The sequence below is a fragment of the Centruroides vittatus genome, unplaced genomic scaffold, assembly GCF_030686945.1.
Source record: "Centruroides vittatus isolate TY-2023 unplaced genomic scaffold, ASM3068694v2 contig_956, whole genome shotgun sequence".
Taxonomy (NCBI): domain Eukaryota; kingdom Metazoa; phylum Arthropoda; class Arachnida; order Scorpiones; family Buthidae; genus Centruroides; species Centruroides vittatus.
In genome coordinates, this window is record NW_027122635.1 from 325,743 (window position 1) to 346,226 (window position 20,484).

General features: G+C 27.0%; 1 protein-coding gene across 1 annotated transcript in view; it reads left to right on the forward strand.

Annotated features, from left to right (window-relative positions):
• eIF2Bepsilon (eukaryotic translation initiation factor 2B subunit epsilon) overlaps positions 1-20,484 on the forward strand; it is a 64,910-nt gene that overhangs the window by 18,325 nt on the left and 26,101 nt on the right. Inside the window, exons 3-10 of the mRNA XM_067282500.1 lie at positions 2,464-2,649; positions 3,432-3,606; positions 6,421-6,576; positions 7,582-7,667; positions 11,778-11,897; positions 13,469-13,569; positions 18,126-18,271; positions 20,077-20,191. Of these exons, the coding sequence (XP_067138601.1) occupies positions 2,464-2,649; positions 3,432-3,606; positions 6,421-6,576; positions 7,582-7,667; positions 11,778-11,897; positions 13,469-13,569; positions 18,126-18,271; positions 20,077-20,191 (1,085 nt within the window). The remainder of the gene's footprint in view (positions 1-2,463; positions 2,650-3,431; positions 3,607-6,420; positions 6,577-7,581; positions 7,668-11,777; positions 11,898-13,468; positions 13,570-18,125; positions 18,272-20,076; positions 20,192-20,484) is intronic.

Genomic DNA, 20,484 nt, shown 5'->3' on the forward strand with positions numbered 1-20,484 from the left:
ACGGATATCAAACTAACATGCAATTATCAACAAATATGTTCATATGTCGAATATCCATCAGATGACGTTTTGCTAAACAGGAAGTGATGTCACATTTTTTTACAGACCCTATCCTGGGATCCCGGGAAACAGTTCACTTTTTCCCGAAATCCCAGGACAAGCAAAAGACCGGGAAATGAGAAACCTATGCATTACTGATATATACTTTTAAATTGCTTGTATCTCAAAATGAACACTTCAAATCAAAAAATGGCTTTAGAGTTTCTGACTTAAAATTAACCCCTCTACAGCCCTTCTTATTTTTTACACACCTTTCTGGTTACATTCTGTATATTACTAGTTTGCATATCATTAGCATATATTATTTTAGTACTAAGTAAACTGTCAATTATGGAGTATATTGGTACTCAGAGGGCTTAAAGCTTTCACCTCCATAATAAAAATAATACATGCAGTGCTCCCAGAAGTCTACAAAGTTCACTTGTGGCTTACATCCAGAAAAGGATATTTATCACTAGGTTTCTCAACTGAAATCCCGGGATCCCAGTTGTTTTTTTAATTTGGGAAATTCTTCTCATCCCAGGAAATCTCACAAATTTCTTAAAAGTTCACTTTTTTTCTTATTTTGCGTTAAGCTTGTAGAAATTTTGCAAATAGAAAGTATAATTAACTCATAAACTGTCAGAGTACATTTGTATTTATTAATTTTAAACCTACTTAGTTTTTTAAATATTTGCTTGTTATGGTATGTCATAGATTGTCAACAATCTTATGTTGTCTTAATTTTTAACCATCCCAGTAGCTTCAGTAACTGCATAACATCAGGTTGTGCAAATTGGGCAAGGATACAAACGAGTATGATGTCTGCAAGTAAGATGTTTTTCTTAATAAACCTGATTATTAAAGCCAAACGAACTGCCGAACTATCAAGCTATAAGCATGATGCCACTATTAAAGCAAGGTAAAAAATCAAGAATACTAGATGGCAAAAGAAGTACTGTAACGCATCTCAAAAATTAAATCTTCCAGGCTACAGGTGAAAAAAAAAACATAACATCTGTCTTCTCTTAAATGCATTAAACACGATTCCACCCATATCAATTGAATCAAAAAGGACATTCTCAGTAGCACGACTTTTCTTTAGTAAAATAAGAATCACATAGTGATCGAAGTATTCACCATCTTTGCGTTTTAAAATCTTATTATAAAAATTTACAATAATATTTTGAATTATGTTTTATTTAAAAAACGAAAATTACCTTCTAACTTAGAAGTTTGATCTAAGTTCATTTTTTTCTTTAAATTTTCAACTCAGTTCAAATGCATTTTTTGTTGTAAGCAGTTTGCAACAAACTTTAATAAATTTTTTTCTATTTGTGAAAACTTTTACGTAATTCAAAGATAATTTTTAATATATATCTTACACAGCATTATTAATATTATTTTGGAGGTTGCAGAACATATTAAATTACTTTAAAAATGAAAAATAATTATATTATTTGATTTTGAGATATTTTGTATATCTTAAAAATAATTAATTCTATCCTGGGATCCCGGGAAACAGTTCACTTTTTCCCGAAATCCCAGGACAAGCAAAAGACCGGGAAATGAGAAACCTATGCATTACTGATATATACTTATCGTATGATGAGTTGTGAAAGATTTCATTATTTTAAATGCTTTTTTTTATTTCTGATGTTTTAAGAGGTTACTGTAATAGATTTCTATCTGCGTTACAAGAGAAAAATATTTTATTAGCATTTCCATTATATTGAGTGATCAAAATGAAAGTACTTCTATTCAGTGCTATCTCAAGAAATATTTAGCAGTACAAATGCAATAAAATTTGATAGGGTAATCTTCCAGAATTTGTGAGAGACATTTCTGTAAAAGAAGGATTAGTATCAAAACTTACCACTTTAGTACTTTTGGCACTACAAACATTTTATTTGTACAAGACACTTGTTCTGTGCAGCGACCTTAGTAATGCATGGAATACTGCTCAATGTGATCTCTATTCTCAAGATATGAGTTCTGAAGACAGTGACAGTGTGTTTAACAGTACACTGTAATTGACCTTTTGTGATGTCTCATATGCAGTAAGACTGTCTTTCAAGACTGCCAAATTTGCATTGTCTTCAATAAACCACACTTTTTAAGTGTTCTTACAAATGAAACTACTTTTTGTTTGTGGTGCCAAAAGTGCCATCGTGGCAAGCTTTTACCAAAATGTCTTCTGTATGCCTTGAAATGTCACCACACCAAATTTGGTTGCATTTAGACTGTTAAATATCCCTCTAGACAACATTTAAACAGAGTACTTTGAATAATTAAATAAAAGTATATTAAAATATTAAATATATTTTAATATACTTTTATTTAATTATTCAATATTTTTTATTTTAATTTGTAAATTTTAAAATATATTTTATGAAAATCTTTACTGTAATTTAATTTTTCCAGGAAATCAAAATGGTCTTCTCCAGTTTCTCCAATGACAGTAACAACTATTCTTTCAGAAACATTTCTTTCAATGGGAGATGTTCTCCGGGAATTAGATTCTCAGGGATTAATTCGTACTGATTTTATTTTAATAAATGGTAACGTAATATCAAATCTACCCCTTGCAGAGATTTTAGAAGAGCACAAGTAAGTTTGATTTTTTTTATATGTAAAAGTTTTATTTAATTAATAAAAAAAAATGAAAACATTGTTAAAAATGATAAAGCTCTATTTCTTCAAGACGTTGTTCTTGTGAATACATCCGTTATCATTTATTTTAATATTTTACATATGAAAATTTATCCAATGAATTAATTTTAAATATTATACAATTTATTTGTTTTAAATATTAAAAATTTCAATTTAAAGTTTAAATTTTTAATGTATTGACTACTCAAATAGATGAAAAGTTTAAAAGTGATTGAAATAAGCATCAAATTCTTTGATGCATTTAGGCAAACAGCAACACATTATAATATTCAGTTATTGTACAAATGATGTTGGAAAGTCAAATTTGTAGAAAGTAACATTTCTGAATTTTTGGATTCGCATAGTTTTAAAAATTAATATGAAAAATATAAATTTGTGAAACCGAATATATTGCAAAATTAAGCAATATTGACTTTCACAGATTTGCAATTAAGCAATATCTAGTTTTTAAAACAATCTGTAACATATAATATTGGTCTATAATTTTGTTTGACAGAATGTCTATTAATTAATATAAGCAATTTGAAAATTCTGAAAATATATTCTGAAATTTATTACTGATGTGATATGATCTTATTAGTGGTTTGAAATAATTTGCTATTTGGTTTTATTCATAAAGTGAAATAGAAAATCATTAGAATGTAATGTTTATTACAGTTTAGGTTTATTTAAATATATATATATAATAAAATAACAAATAAATTTAAATTTTTGAATAGGAGAAATCGTCAAAAAGATAAAGGTACTGTAATGACTCTTGTATACAGAACAGCTTTACCTAAACACCATTCCAGATGTTTAGAAGATGAAGTTGTAGTATGTGTAGATAGAGATACTAACAGAGTTTATTTTTTACAAAAAGTTGGAAATCAAAAGAAAATTAAGTTTCCTTTGGTAAGTCTTATTTACGTTGATACTCAAAATTAAAATTAAAGAATAATCTACAAATCGTAACTCAAAGTGTATTTAAGGAAATGCAACAAAATGTGATAAGGAGGTTTGTTGCATGACTCATAAATATATATATGTATGTATGTGGAATATACTAAACCAAAATCTATTTTCAGTTTGTTAAGATACTTGCATATGATTTAAATTTGTTTTATGCATCATTTTGAAGCTTATTTAATACCCTTTTGCATCTATTTTACTGTTTAATTTCATATTTAAAATAATTAGAAACAAAAATATGCTCAATTTTGCTATTCTTGTAATGGTCCTTCTCTGCCATTCTAGTTGTTGAACTTGCCTCATCCAGTATAAAAACATTTCTGAAAATAACTTCTTGAGTTGATATTCTTTTATTGAATTTTTGTATATTTTTTAATTTTATGATATTAACAGAGAGATTGTTATAAATTACATTTTGGCTAGAAAGATTGATGTGATTTCTTTCAAATAAAATGCTGAATGAAGAACAAGAAAGAAATGAGAAATTATGTTTGATTAAATGTCATCAACTTAACTTTCATGCAGAAATGAATATCTAACTGTGAAGGTATTTACACAAAAAATGCTGTATTCTGAAAAATTACAGTCTTATGATAATAAATTTTATATAAATTACTTTATTTATTTCTTGATTTTCTCTATTTATTTTTAATATAACAACAGTTTTTTACAGTAAATATTTTGCTGGGTACAACTAGTAATATGGACAAATTATTCAAGGAATCTCTCCTTGAATAATTTGTCCATATTACTAGAGATGGTATGGAGGATGATGATAATATGTTAATGCAACAATTATACACTACATTTATCACATGTTCATATTTCATGTTCACATGATGTATGATTACCACTGATGGCTCACAAAAATTCATCATAGTGTTTTTTAGATTGTTAATGAAATCTTTTGGCAATAATATCCACTTATCCACAAGAGCCTTCTGACAGATGTATTGATCTTATAAGGCTTCAGTTTATCTTTTAGAGTGGTAGTTCCCAAAGTGGTCAATATCGATCCCCATGGTCAGTAAGGCATTTTCAGGGGTTAGAAATTAGTTGAGGACAATTGGGAGTTGATTGAAAATAAAATTATTATTGCAATGGGTTAAATATATGACAGTTCATAATGTTATAAATTTGCACACTGCAAGTAGATTTTTTTCTATAAAAATGGTGTATAGATTAATACTGAATCTCCAGATTTATTTATTTAATTATTATTGTATGTATTAGAAAAAAAAGAAGAGGAATAGACAGTCAACAATCAAAAAAGTTTGGGAATCCCTGTCCCAGATCTTTCCATATATGATCAATGGGATAGAGGTCCAAGTGACAAGTTGACTGTTCCATTCAATGAATATCTTCATCTCCAAGGAAATTGTCAACCAAACAAGCTTGATAGATTCAGACATTATTGCACATAAGAATGCGTTTTGGTCTGATAGTTCTCCTGAAAAGCTTTATTTAATATTTCAGGATTGACTCTGGATCTCTATGCAGCACATTCATAAAAATCTCTCTGTAAGATGTACTGTACATACAGTGCACATCTGTGCAACAATTCATATTTCCCAGATGTCAAAATGTGAATTGGCTCAAATTGAATCCTGAATCATTTGTAAAAAAAAAAATAAAAAAAAAAATGGATCCATTAATCTGTACTCCAGAAGAAATGCTGGTGGCTATATAGTAATAAAAGTTATTTGGCAGATTGAGTAAGGGTCTTCTGCCAGATGATCTAGGGGATCTTTCATGAAGCTTTCTATAAACAGTATATTGTGAAATCATTTTCCTTACAGATGATGATAACTTGAGAGAGATTTGCCTAGCTGTCATCTCTTTATGTCATCTTACAATTTTATATGGCAGTCATCTGGAATGATATTTTCTTAGTTGACAATGAATTTCTGTTTATTGGAACTACTTTTAGAGCAGTAATTCTCAACCTTTTTTTTGTCATGGTACACTTTTAATAATTTAAAAATTTGGAGGCACGCACGGTTACTTTCGGTAAGTACTGGGACAACCGGTGAAGTCATAACAGTGATTTTTAAACGCAGTTGGTTATTTAGGTCACATTTTCTAAATGCCTTGGTAACTACCAGCAGTTACCGGTAACACCAGTTACAATTTCCAAATGCACTCTAGGAAGGTAGGCCAATTAAACTACTGTCTGACGTTGCTTATGTATAGATATTCACAGTGGTGGCACACTTCAAACATCTCGCATCACACTAAAGTGCCATGGTACGGTGGTTGAGAATCACTGTTCTAGAGTCTCGAGAGGATATTCTATTGAACTTTTAATCTTTGGACATCTCACTCTGGGATTGAGCTACTTCCATTTTACCACTTGCTCCTAACTGTTAATTCACTTTCCAATCCATTCACTGTCTACATGATTTAATCAGTTCAAAATACCACTAAAATGAATAGAGAGCTGACTGGTACAGTATAAGAATAAATGAATTCAATTACTTCATATTGCATTCATGATTTGCTTATATGGCTCATATGGCAGGCAGAATGAAATCAATGCATTGTCATGTTTGAATGATTATCATATTTCATTGTATTTCCTTACATACATAAGTTATATATGCATTTTTAAATTATTGTTTAACTTTGAACATTACTACATATTATGTATATCTCAACTCAAACAGTAAATGTATATTTATAATTAAATTCTTTGAATATTAAAAATTATATTAGTCAATTTTATATAAATTATAAAATTAAAAACTTTAATTTTAGTCAATATTTCAAGATCATGGAAACATTACAATTAGACATGATTTACTAGATTGTCATATCTGTATTTGTTCTCCTCAAGTTCCATTATTATATTCAGATAATTTTGATTATCAAAACCATGAAGATTTTGTACGAGGTTTACTTTTCAATGAAGAGGTAATTTAATTGTTTATTATTAATAATACATTACATTTATTTAATATAATTTTAAATCTTAATAGAAACATATTATATAGCCTTTAAGTAGATATTTTAATTTGTCAAATACTCTTCAAATAGAAGAGTATTTGACAAATTATATAATAATAAAAAGTTAATACATTTTTTCTAGAATATTTGTGAAATTTCATTAACTATCAAAAATTTTATATTTGACTAAGTCAGACATTATAATTTATATTGTTAAATGTAATGGTATTTATTTACTCATTTCAATAAATAAATATCAAATAACTCACTTCTCACCACACCGGAATTACTTCCAAAAAATTACATACCCAGAACCTTTTACTGTGTGGATCATCTAGAAACGATTTGGAACCTGAAGCAGAGCCCAGAAGGGGTTTGAAAACGTTTGTGTGATGATATTTATGAGTTACCACACCATAAAAAGTTCTGGGTACGTAATTTTTTGGAAATAAATATCACTATATTACAGCATATATCTGAATAATTATTTGTATTTTGAGTATTTTCATATGGAAAATACAGGCTGTCCTCATTTTACCTGTTGTTTTCCTAGAGGATGCAGCATAAACAAAATAGGTGCAAAATAAATCCATTTTATTATGGAATAAATATTCTAGATTTTGTGTAAAAAACTTTTGAGATTTTTCTGGAAAATTTAAAACTAGCTTTATTATCAGCTTCTAAATTCCATATTGATAAGTACAATGTTTTCAATGTCAATTTAGAGGCAGGAATATATACTAATATAGTTTATACAAAAGTTTTATCTCAGTTCTAGTAACTTTTTAAGCTTATGGATTGTGTACAGCCATAGGTTATTTGCACAAAAATACAGTAATTATTATTAAACTTAAAATAAATTTGAATTTATTATTGTTTTCAACAGTAATTTGTTTTTAGACCATTAATTTATGAAATTTTTCTTAATTCATTTGAATTATGTTATTTTTGAAATCTCAATTCTTTATTCAGATTTTGGGTAACTCTATATATCTCCATGTTGCTGAAACAGGATATGCAGCACAAGTGTCAAACTTTTTTATGTATGATTCAATCAGGTATAAAATGTTTTAATTAACTTTAAAAATTTTTAATATTGAAATTAATTTAAAATTTACTAAAAATGTATTTTTTGTTTACTGATTTTTAATTTAGAATATAAATAATAATATATTTGTTTAAGCATTATTATATTGTTAAAGTATGGTTATATTTGTGTTTATCAATTTTTGAGAAATACACATCAGAAGTCATGACAATGACTTCCCACCAATTTTTAGTGATCAGTTATCAGTGAGATGCTCGCCAAATTTCTGGGTCGATAGGTCAATTTATTCCCACTAAGTAAAAAAGTCAATAACTAACTATTTATACAGGAATCAGAGTTGCCGATTTTTGGGGTTTGATTTCTCTGCCTCCCTAAACACCTACAGTAATTCTGAATATCTCATTGAAAAGAACATTTTTTTTAGGTAGTATGCAAAATTTCAAGATTTTCTATAAAGTGGTTGCTGAAATATAAGCAATTGAAAAGTACAAAAATTGCCAAAAAGGCTGTATTTTTTTCTTCTTTTTCTTCTTCATCTAGCATTGCAGACGCTTGTAGAGAAAAAACTACTGCTAGAAAGCTCAGATTTTAAACTTAAGCTTTTCTTGTTATCAGTGAGATGCTCGCCAAATTTCTGGGTCGATAGATCAAAGTTTACAGGGGTTTTCCATAGAGTTAATTAAGTTTTACATCTTAATTTTATGCTTATAAGGATAAAATTGCAATAAGGTCCATCTTAAAAACAATTTGAATAAAATTGCATGGAAACAAATGAATTTTATTCAAAATGTTACTCAGATTTTCAAAAGCTCAAATTTATGCTAATTAAAACTTTTTATGTTGATTTTTCTATATAAAAAGCATCAGTCGGCAATGCATTCAGTTGGCAGTGCATTCAGTCGGCACTTGGCAAGTGCCGACTGATCTTATATCTTGACATAATAATACAATTATTAAACAAAAACAATTGATATCAAAACAAAAACATCCAAGATGTAAAAAGATTTTGCCAAATAAAAATTTATGACAATTTAGACGACAATCAAAATTTTTTTGGGGGAATTTTTCTTTGGTAAAGATAAGCTTGGCGCTTGGAAGCGGTACCCACAAGATTTTTGCCTGTATTATTGTTTTCTACATTTTGCCTTCAAGCACCAAGCTTATCTTTACCAAAGAAAAATATAAGAAAAATTTTGACCGTCGTCTAAATCATCATAAATTTTTACTTGCAAAATTTTTTACATCTCGGATGTTATTGTTAGATATTACAATTCATATTTTGTTGTTAACTTCAGTTATATTTAATCAAAATTAAAATATTTTAATTTAAAAATATTTAGTAACAAATTAGTTAAATAAATTTGGTAATGAATTTATTGTGACAATAAAATTCTAGCAATATTTCATTATTTGCTTTGCATGAACAAATTAGTTTGTAGCTGGATTTTAAGAATTTATGTCAAATAATTAAAGTTTTTTTTATTTAGTTTATTATTTTTATTTAATTTTAATTTTTTTTCTTTTTATGGGAAGTACTAATCATTTTTAACAATATAACACATTTAATAAATTATTCTAAAAAATTACTGGAAAAAGATTCTTCATAATTTTACTACTACAAATTTATTTACTGTTGCAACTTATTTTTAATTATTATATTTCAGAGATTTTATTTAGTTTTTTAACTTTATCTAATTTTTTTATTATAAAAGCAATTATTAAATTAAATTATTCAAGTCATTGATTGATAGTTGAAATATTGATATATCTTATATTTACCTTTTAGTTTGAAAGTGCTTTATTACAATGACTTTAATTTAGAATTATGTGAAATTATAAAGAAAACTCTGTTTAAAATACAATTAAATAATGTTAACAAATTTAGAATTTTAAGGATGACTTTCCAAGAAACATAAAAAATGAGTTAATGTGTTCTTGCTTCAATGTTTCAATTGTATTTCCATTTTTTGGGATTAGGTTGAGCAAAGTTAACTTGAAAATTGTTAGGTTTGTGTAACAATGTGGTATATATAATGGCATTGGAATTGTTTTCTGATATGGAATGTGAATTTTATACAAAATATTGCTTTTGTTTTTTAATTTGCTGCCATGTGTTATTTTCAGTCACAAGTTATCTTCATGTGTTCACTAATTTAAATAAAGATGAATTTTTGGGTACTTCTACTGTTATATGTGTACAGGAGGGTCTAATGATGTGTTCACTTGTTTATAATCGATCAGCGCAAATCGCAACCGTCAATTTCGTAACGGTCAACTCTTTGATAACAGGTGCGTGTCTGGGAATTGTAACGGATAAGTTACGGCGGCGCTGATCGATTATAAACAAGTGAACACATCATTAGACCCTCCTGTACAGTATTACTTATGATGATTTTCTAGTCTGAGCAAATCAATTTCTGTCGCAGTCTGGTTCGATTTTGTTAACCTCAGATCCAGAACTTTCTGTTTTAAGAAAAACAAGAAAAATCATTTCACAATCCTGTTTATCATCAACGCTTGCTGGTCCTCTTGATCCACCATCCAACATTACACGCCCAAGGCTTTTCTTTGAAACAAAAGCCCACAAATCAGGGTGGTCTTTATGCTTTTTAGTAAACAAACATACCCACCCCATGTACTTTTTAGAAAGAACATTATCAAAGTTCTTTAAACCTCTAATTCTGTCATTTGAGCTATGTTTGTGTGCTGAAATGGAACATGTGACTTCACTGCTAATGCAATGTGTTGACAAAATATGTTACTTTTATCTGGGAGGTGTTATTTATTAAAAAATTGGAACCCTGTAATAAATCTATGTTGGATCTCCCAAGAATTTGGGTATCACTTTTTAAAAATTGGGCATTTAACATTTATGCCAACATGGTATTACCTATTTGCAGTAATTCTAAATTTACTAATGACATGTAAATGTTTATCTTATTATTTTATCTAATTTTATTTTTTATTTCATAATAATTTATCTCTATGCTCATGCCATTCTCGTGCATCTGTTGGTTTAAATTTAATTTATAAAATTTGAATTCCATTTTGAATATGTAATGTTACATTTGAAAATTTGTATTCCATTTTCAAATATTTAACTTTGCTTTTTTTAAAATTTATCATAATTTAAAAAATTTAAATTATTTAAAAACCAATGGAGTCAGATTTTGTTGCTAATCTTACTTAATTGTACTATAGACTAGTACACGAAAATTTAAATTTTCTTCCCTTTCTGACTTGTGGAGGATTAGTGACTTCTTAACTCTAAAACATTTATAAAAAATGAAGTAGAATCAAAATTAAAAGGTTGAAAAAACAAATCAGTTTCCCACAAAGAGAAATTCTTTTTATTACTGTAAGCTTTTCCCTAAATGCATTTCGCCAGACACTCTGGCCTCTTCAGTAGGGTCAATTACAAGTACACAGTACAATTTAAATTTCCATCCATGACAAGTACCCATTATTTGAATAATGTACTGTGTACTTGTAATTGACCCTACTGAAGAGGCCAGTGTCTGGTGAAATGCATTTAGGGAAAAATTTACAGTAAAAAAAGAATTTCTCTTTGTTGGAAACTGGTTTGTTTTTTCGACCTTTTAATTTTGATTCTACTTCATTTTTTATAAGCGTTTTAGAGTTAAGAAGTCACTAATCCTCCACAAGTCAGAAAGGGAAGAAAATTTAAATTTTCGTCTACTAGTCTATAATACAATTAAGTAAGAATAGCAAAAAAATTAAATACCTTCTAAAACCGATAACCGGTGTTTATACAACCCGGTGTGGGAGAAGCGTTAGTAAGAATAGCAATTTATCATAATGTTTCAAAGTTACATTCTTTGTCTAAAGATGACTGATAAAGTGTTGAAAGTGCCTGCGTTAATGTTATAATAAAAACTGTTTAACACCAATGGACAATAGTTGTTTCTTGTTTTAATGGATTATATTGAATATTGATATTTACATTCTCTTTATTCTGAATTGTTTCATAATTTCAGACTATGATGTTATTTGGAATTTAACATTAATACTTTTTAATAAATAACATAATACAATATGATTACTCAAATTAATTTGTAATTAATAATATCCAGCTTCATTAATGAATGGTTTTTAACAGTCAAGATATTATAAGAAGATGGGTTCATCCAATTGTTCCTGATGTGCTTGCAATGAATGGAGGACGTTATAGTTACCTTCGTCATAATGTGTATAAACAAAAAGATATTGATCTTGCAAGGTAATGGATTTTAATTATACTTTTTAATAACTAAATAACTTTTTAAAATTACTTTATAATATTTTGTACTGCAAATTAGTTTAACTTTTTTAACTTCAGTATATGGGTAATTTTTAATGCTAAAAATTTACAAGCTAATTAATCTAACAGTTCTATAATTCTACAAAAAAATCACACCTTTAAAATCCAGCAATGAATTTAATAAAATAAGAATGTTTTCGATCGGTTTCACTGACCTTCTTCAGTTACAATAGAACAGAAAAATAGAAGAACATGAATACAGAAATTTAAGAACAAGAATTCTAAAAAATAAATAAATAAATAACAGCAATTGTAGTTGAAATTAATAAAATAAATAAATAAATAAATAAAATAAATAAATAAATAAATAAAATAAAAATTCCATTTCTTGTAAGTATGGCGAAATTTGGACCATGATATATAGGAAACCTGGTTTTCAACCTATTTTAATTCCATACAACTCAGTTGATCTCTGGCACATCAGATTTGCAGTCTTTAGATCCTTGATAAGAAGGACATATACCCATTGTACTAGCATTCAGCACACCGTAATGGAACTGAATTACATCTTAAAAATTGCAGAGCAACAAAGTTATTCGATAAAAATAATACAGAAATTGATTGCAACCTTTCAAACATCAAAATGTCAACATGCATCAGTGAACCAGAAACAAAGAGTTACTTTAAATTATATCCCATCTTTCCCTGACAGGGAAGCCAATAAGCAGGGTTGAGCTCGCAGCTGGACCCCTCGTGGTTCTTGCAGAATCATAGGGGTTATTACCCAGTGGAATAAATGCCTCAATGCTGGTTGTAGTGCTATTGGACTTACTCTTTCCTTCTGACTGCAGTCTTGTCGGCCCATATCCAACTTCTTTACAAGAAGTTGTGAAAGTAATTAACAACGGTAGACAAAGGGTTGTAAAAAGGGAAAAAGTATCTAAACAACGGTAGACAAAGAGTCATAAAAGAAAGGGGAGAGAGGGACGAGAGTTGAAGAAGGAGAGTCAGAGTAAAGGTGAGGGATGGTAGAGTTAGTGAAGAGAGAAGTGATGGAGTTTGAAAGTGGACAAGGAAGGATAAGGAGAATCTCATTAACTTCATAGGATGGAGTTTCTACCATATACGATCAAGTGTCATTAAAGTTTGGTTTTTGCTAAGATATTTGACTGTTTCAACTTGGTACAATGAACTGACAGGAGGGAATCCATGATTGCAGGCTAGATTCTCTACATTGGCGTTCATTACTTTAACTTATAGGTAACAGTTTGCAAATAAATATGCTGGCTCACTTTCATTTGATTTATTCTAATACATTTTGATTGAATAAAGTTATTGAATCTTCTGTTTACTGATTTGTTGATGATAAAAGAAATGCAATACTACAGAACATTATATTTAAAAAAAATAAATTGAAATTAAAATTCATTATAACAAGTTTGAATTATTATTAATTTGAATATAAGCATTATAGGATATTGAATGTTTTTAAAGTTAAACTCATCAATAAACAATAGTTTTAAAGTAATAATAATTATTATTTTTCATAGGGGATGCATTCTTGAAAAAAATGTTGTAATTGCTCAAGGGACTAAAATAGGAACAAATACTAGAATATATAATTCTGTCATTGGATCAAATTGTAAAATAGGTAAGACGTATAATATATTATTGTAATATAAATTATGAAAAAATTCATTTATTTGAATAATTTTTAATGGTTATTGACTATACTAATTATAATTGATTAAATTTGTAATTTATAAATTTACGCAGCTAGAACTGAAATGATTGTTGCTATTTATATAGATTTTGTGTTTTGTTTAACTTCTTGCTTTTGTATTAATCAGAATTATTGTAAGATGGTAAAGCCAATTTTGAGATTAATAATTTAATGCTCAAATTTAGAAAACTTTTTAATATTTAAAATAATGTCATATACAGTAGAGTTTCAAAAACTCAACTCTTGATAGCTTAATATGCCATAAAACTCATCTTGTTGTAAAAAAAAATACATGTAATTTTTACTTCTACAACTTAACACTAAGATCAAATAAGTTATTGATCTTTACTAGGAACACTTGATAATAACATCAATTTTATGTATTAACAATTGAATATATCCCTTTTTCCAAAGTGCACTGCAAAATGCCATGATACAAATGTCACTAACTTAAAAGTAGCCAATACTTTTTTAATTAAAATTTAACTACAAATGAAAATTAACTATTGGGAAGCGGTTAATGTGTACATGAATTTGCATGTATAATATCTTTACAAAAATTCTGCTCTTTAGCATCATTGCCATGCCATAACACTTGCTATTTTCTGTAATTCATCACATTCTCGGTCCACGTTAAATCGAGTTTGTGGGACTTTACTGTATTAATCCTTTAAATTTTATGTCAATAAATAAATTGAAAAATTAAATATTAAATTAAAATAAATAAACAAACTGATAATATTTTAAGTGAATTCAGATTTATTCTCAATAAAATCTAAAACTTGAATTACTATAAGAAATGATTAATTAAATACAATAAAATACTTCTTGTCTAGGTTAAAATGTATAAGTGAGCTGTATAATGGTCTCTTTATTTCTATCTAGACTTATATTGTCATCAGACACAAGACCAGCCTCAATATATCAATTTATTTTTAATAATATGCATTTTGGACTTACAGTCCTCTTCAGCTTTTACAAATTTTCCACAAAATTGACATATTTACAACTTCAAATCATACAAAGGAATTTTGACATTTGGCAATAATCATTTACAATTTTATCCATTAAATATTCAATTAAAAGTATTGGAGCCATGTTTAGAACAATGCAAGACACAGTTAAAACAATAAAGTAATACACAAGCTGACCAATCGTTATAATTACAACATATGAAAGACACTTAAAATAACAAAGTAATACATGGCACTTCCAAAATTAGTGATTCATTGAAATTGAAAGATGTTTTTATTTTAACATTAAAAGTATATAATAATAAATGTAACTAATCCAATAATCACTTAAAATGAAAACAAACAGGCAGATTCCTTTATCGGGTATTAAGCTAAATAATTTAAATTAATTTTAGAATATTATGGAAGAAATCACATCTACATCGTTTGCAGGAGTTGCAGATTTGAGTCTCATTCCAAGCTGATCTTTTCTCAGAACATTCTAAAATTAATTTAAATTATTTATTTATAAGTATTATATTTATCAAGACATGGCTTCCTGTCTCTTGTCAAATTGCTTAGTAACTAGTTAGCCTTAATAGTTTGATAAAGAAATCTGACTATTTGTTTGGTATTTGAAACAATATAAAAATTGAAAAATTTGATGTGTTATGTTAGTTAAACACTATTAATAAAACGTGCTTTATTTCAATTCATTTTCACAAAAGATTATAATTTAAATATTTTCCAAGTCTGTTAGGCTTATTCTTCAAGAATTGAGTGCAGTAAAATTACTACAATACTTTAAAAAAAATAAATATTTTTTATTGCAAGTGTTCTAATATAATCGTAAAAAAAAGCAATTTAACATCAAATAATAAACATCAAACCATGTAAATTTACAAAATTAGTAAAAACTATATAAAACTATATTCAAATATAAATAGAATAGAATAAATAAAAATTTAGCAGTTTTTACAATCATTTTGAATGAATTCTGAATAAAGTTATGCAAAAGAAGTTTGATTAACAAAAGATGGCATTAAATTCGTAATCTAACTTATTGTTATGCAATCATAAAATTCAAAATTTGAAATAAGAGAGATTTTTAAAATTATCAGTAAAGAATTCTGACTACTTTCTACTTCTTAGAGAATATTAAAGAACAGATAAACTCAAAACTTATGCATTTTAATTAACAGAATTAGTGGAGAATTTTACTTGAGGATTTGAATCAGATCAGAGTTGCTTTATTTTAGAGTAAATATTATTGTAAGAAGGAATGTTAAGATGCTTTTAAATAAGAAACAGAATTAATCTCTAATCAGATAATTTTAAAGTTAAGTTTTAACTTATTAGTTTACTTTTGAGTTTCAGTTTCAGTTGTTATTTTATTCTGAACAACAGTATTCTATTTTAGGCTTCATTTTATATACTTGTTGTTAAATATCAATACAATAGAGTCTTGATAAGGGGAAATTTCTTAATTCAAAATTCTTACTAACTCAGATTTTATACTTCTCCTATGTTAACTTCATAAACTCAACAAATTCCATGTTTCTGTAAGTTGAAGTAGTTTTAAGAACACATTTCACTAACTCAAAATTTAAGATTTGGAAACTTTATTTTCTGATTAATTTTGCATGCTTTTTTTTTTTGCATTTTCAAGGAAATGTATTACAATATAAAGTTGGAAATTAGTATTGCATAGAATTACATTTCTGCACAACATAAAATTCAAAATTTTAATGTTGTTTTTGTACCTAAAGTAACAATCTATTCTCAAATACAAATTGACCAATCAAATCATAGCACTTTAAAATCACTCTTTTTTTAAAGCCTTAGATTTTGGAAATTTAAAAATGTAATGACTACATTCGTGATTTTACAATTTACTTAGTTATTGTCCAAAGAAATTTATGAGTTTTCTGTATGTTTCTCTTTATTTGGAATTAAATATTCGTACTGTATAAATTTCACTATAAAGTTTGAATCACATTTAACATTTTCATTGCTGATAGTGACCAGTTAATTAGTTTATTGATCATTTTTATTATGAAGTACATAGAAATGGTAAACAAGAAAAAACTAAAGATTTCGTTGATAGCCGAAAAATTACCAAACATAAAGACCTACTACAAAATCTAATATTTAGATTTTGAATTACGCTGATAAACTATTTTGCATTTATCTAATATAAATAAACAACAACTAACCCGTTATATATAAAGACCAACAACTGCCAAATTATCGGGCTAGCAAATGGCTATAGTAATATTAATAATTTAAGTTAATTTGGTACTAGAGTTAGGCGTTAGGCGCCATCTCTTGCTAAATTTAATAATTAGAATTTTAATTAAATAATTTAAATAAATTTAGGCTTAACTGGAAGAATAATGTAATCGGCCCGAAGCGGTGATTCGAACCGCATACTTCTGCTATCCGTGCAGACACGTTACCAGTTACGCTACCCGGACCTTCGGTCCGATCCTCCCCTCCAGTTGATATAAGATTACCGTAAGCCGATTTCTTCCAGTTAAGCCTAAATTTATTTAAATTATTTAATTAAAATTCTAATTATTAAATTTAGCAAGAGATGGCGCCTAACGCCTAACTCTAGTACCAAATTAACTTAAATTATTAATATTACTATAGCCATTTGCTAGCCCGATAATTCGGCAGTTGTTGGTCTTTTCATTTATATTATTTATTATAGACTGTAAATAGTTTAAAATTTATATGAGATGCAACAAAGCTCAAATATCTGAGATTTTAAATAAAAAAAGATTTTTTTTAATTAGTTTAAATTAATAATAAGATTTAAAATGTGAATTAATTTTTCAGACTATAATATAAAATTATAACTTTATGAAAATGAAAATACAGTAGAGCATCGTTTATCCGAATCAATTGGGGACTGGGGTTGTTCGGATAACCGATTATGTACGAAAAAATATATTAACCTATCCGATGTTGAAATTTTTCTCCGTTGCGTGTCGCTTCGTGTTGAATTTTCGTCGATTTTAAGCCTAACAAAAATTTTTATAATAATAATCGAGGCTATTGTATCGTTAAAAATTATTTGATTATTTTGTACAAACAAAATAAATATATTGAAAAATATAAAAACAAAAAAATTATACTTTAGAAGTTAATCTAGTATCAAAAACATTCGATTCAGCATGACACAGTCCGACTGGAAAGCTTTCGGTTAACCGGTTTTCGGATAAACGATGCTCTATTGTATTTTGATACGGTTTATTTATTATTTGTGATTTGATAATTTTTAAGAAGATAATAAGTGAGTTTGTGTAAAAGAAAGTTTTTATTAAAAATTTAGATTTTTTGTTTATTAATGAAACAAGTTATTTATATGTAAATCAAAGATTACAATAAGAAATTTGAAGCAATCTTAACATAAACTGATAATCAGTTCACAGAACAAATATATTTATTATAAGATACATTATAATTATATACAGATCTTTATATATCAAAATAATGTAAAATGTTTTAAAATTAAAATTACAGGTAATAATGTCACAATTGAGAATTCATATTTATGGAATAATGTAGAAATTGGAGACAACTGTAATTTAAGAAAATGTATCTTGGCTGATAATGTTATAATAAAACAAAATGTAAAGATTTTACCTGGTTGTGTGATATCAGATAAGGTGAGAGAAAATCTGTTAATAATTATTTCATTTCAATATAATTTGTTTATATATTTGACTATGTATAAAGAGCAATGTTTTTCTTTAAAGGTTCTTAGAATGAATTAATAGTCTATTAATAATATGCTAGTTATTTTAAGAATCAGCTAAAAATTATTTGAAAAAAGAAACTGTATTAATATGATTTATGTTCTGCCTAAATGATATACATTGAATTAAACAATTTAAAATTTAATTTGAAATCTAGTTTAAATTATTTTTCTTGATGATATAAGCACTTCTCTTGCTATAAATAAAATACAAAATTAGATAATGTCATACATTCCACCACAAAATATCAATTGGATTTCTATAAATTAATTAATTTCTATCTGTATTTGAGTTACTGGTTTACAAATAGTGCTATCTATTGGCAAAAAGTTTAACAAAATAATAAACTAAATATTATTTTTACAAAAAAGGATATAATTTTAAAAAATAAATTATTCACTTAATTACTGGAACAATGATTTAGCATGAAATAGACCTACTATATCATTACTTAGACAGGTAGCATATAGCCAAACCTCTGATCACATGCAGGGTCATCACAACCTATCCAACAGAGATCACTTTTCAAATATTAATAGTACACCAGTGTTAATCAGTAGTTGTTGACTATCATCTCTTCTGGGAGGAGGTCAACGACTAATTTTAGTCAAATTACTTTGATCCCCTTCCACAACAGTCCTTTTTTTTTTTTTTTTTTTATCAGATCAGTGATATGGTTGCGTTCAAATAGGAAAATTACATGATATGAAGTTACCACCCTGTACAAAATATGTTTTAAGTGGTTTTTGAGGATGCCGAGTTTAAATATTTTGTCTGTTTTTTGCAAAATTTGATTCATTGACAAATACCATTTGATATTTGCCTGTAGAAGGTACAGTTTCTTAGAGTTAACATTAGGAAAAAAAATTATATCTTAAAAATGAAATGACCAATGAAACATGACAATGATAGGCTAAAATTACCAAACTCTTTATATGGTTTTCATTTTAATATTTGTTATATTATAATATTTGATTTATGTAACAAAGATTATCTTACATAAGGATTTATAACACTGAATAACCAATCTAACACATTTTAAAAATTCTTTACTCCTCTACTGTACACAAGTTAAAACTTTTTAAAATATGTTAGATTGGCACTTCTTACATAAGATAATCTTTGTAAATATAAATCAAAAACTATAATATAATATAATAGAAGGGTTAGAAGTATGAAATAATCTAATAACCTTAATCTTTGCTATTGTTATTTTTTACCCAAACAATGCTGGTAGTTTCTGCTAGTTTTAGATAAAAGGTTTCTGAGATACTTGAAACTTGAGGCATTATCATGATGTATCTATGATTATTTATTAGAGAGAAATATTTTTATCAGTCTCCAAAATATGTTTTTTCAAATATAATTTTAAGAAAATATAATTTATTTGTAATATCATTTAAAATGAAATAGTTATTTTAAGTTTTAGCAAATGAAACTAATATATTTTATTATAAAGTAATTACTGTTTATTAACTTAAATTTATTGCATCTGCTTGTACCTTGTGAACTCTTTTGTAAATGTATGATTTCTTGTATATCTCAAACTAAATAGTTGGTCAAGATTTAAAACTTCTTAAAATATAAATTTAGATTGCTGATTTTATCTCAAATATTGGGTGTTTTTAATGTAAAATATTGTTTCAGTATTAATTATTGTCAATTTTGTACATTGAAAGCTTAAATACAACTTAACTTAAGTTTTATTAATGTAGGTGATTGTAGGACCAGATATTACACTTCCAGAATGTACATTATTACAGTATGAATTTCTTGAAGAATCGGAAGACTTTGCAGAGGATATTATTTCTGAAACCCCCAGAGATAATGGTGAATTTAAAAATTTAATTTTTCCAAAGCATTTTTTTTTTGTCTTAATGTAAAATAATTCTCTCTCAAACTTTTTTCTTATTTCTCATTTTAAGCCTCTATACTATGAATATCTTCATAAGTCTTTTATGAAACACACACGAATGTATAAAACAAAATTTATTCAGGAAGCCAAACTATAAATTACAAAACTGTGTTTTGAAATTTATAGTTTGGCATTTCAAAATAGTTATTTTTTGTTTCATCTTTCATTTTCCAAATATCTGACAAGAAAGAATCTGAATTAAAGTCAA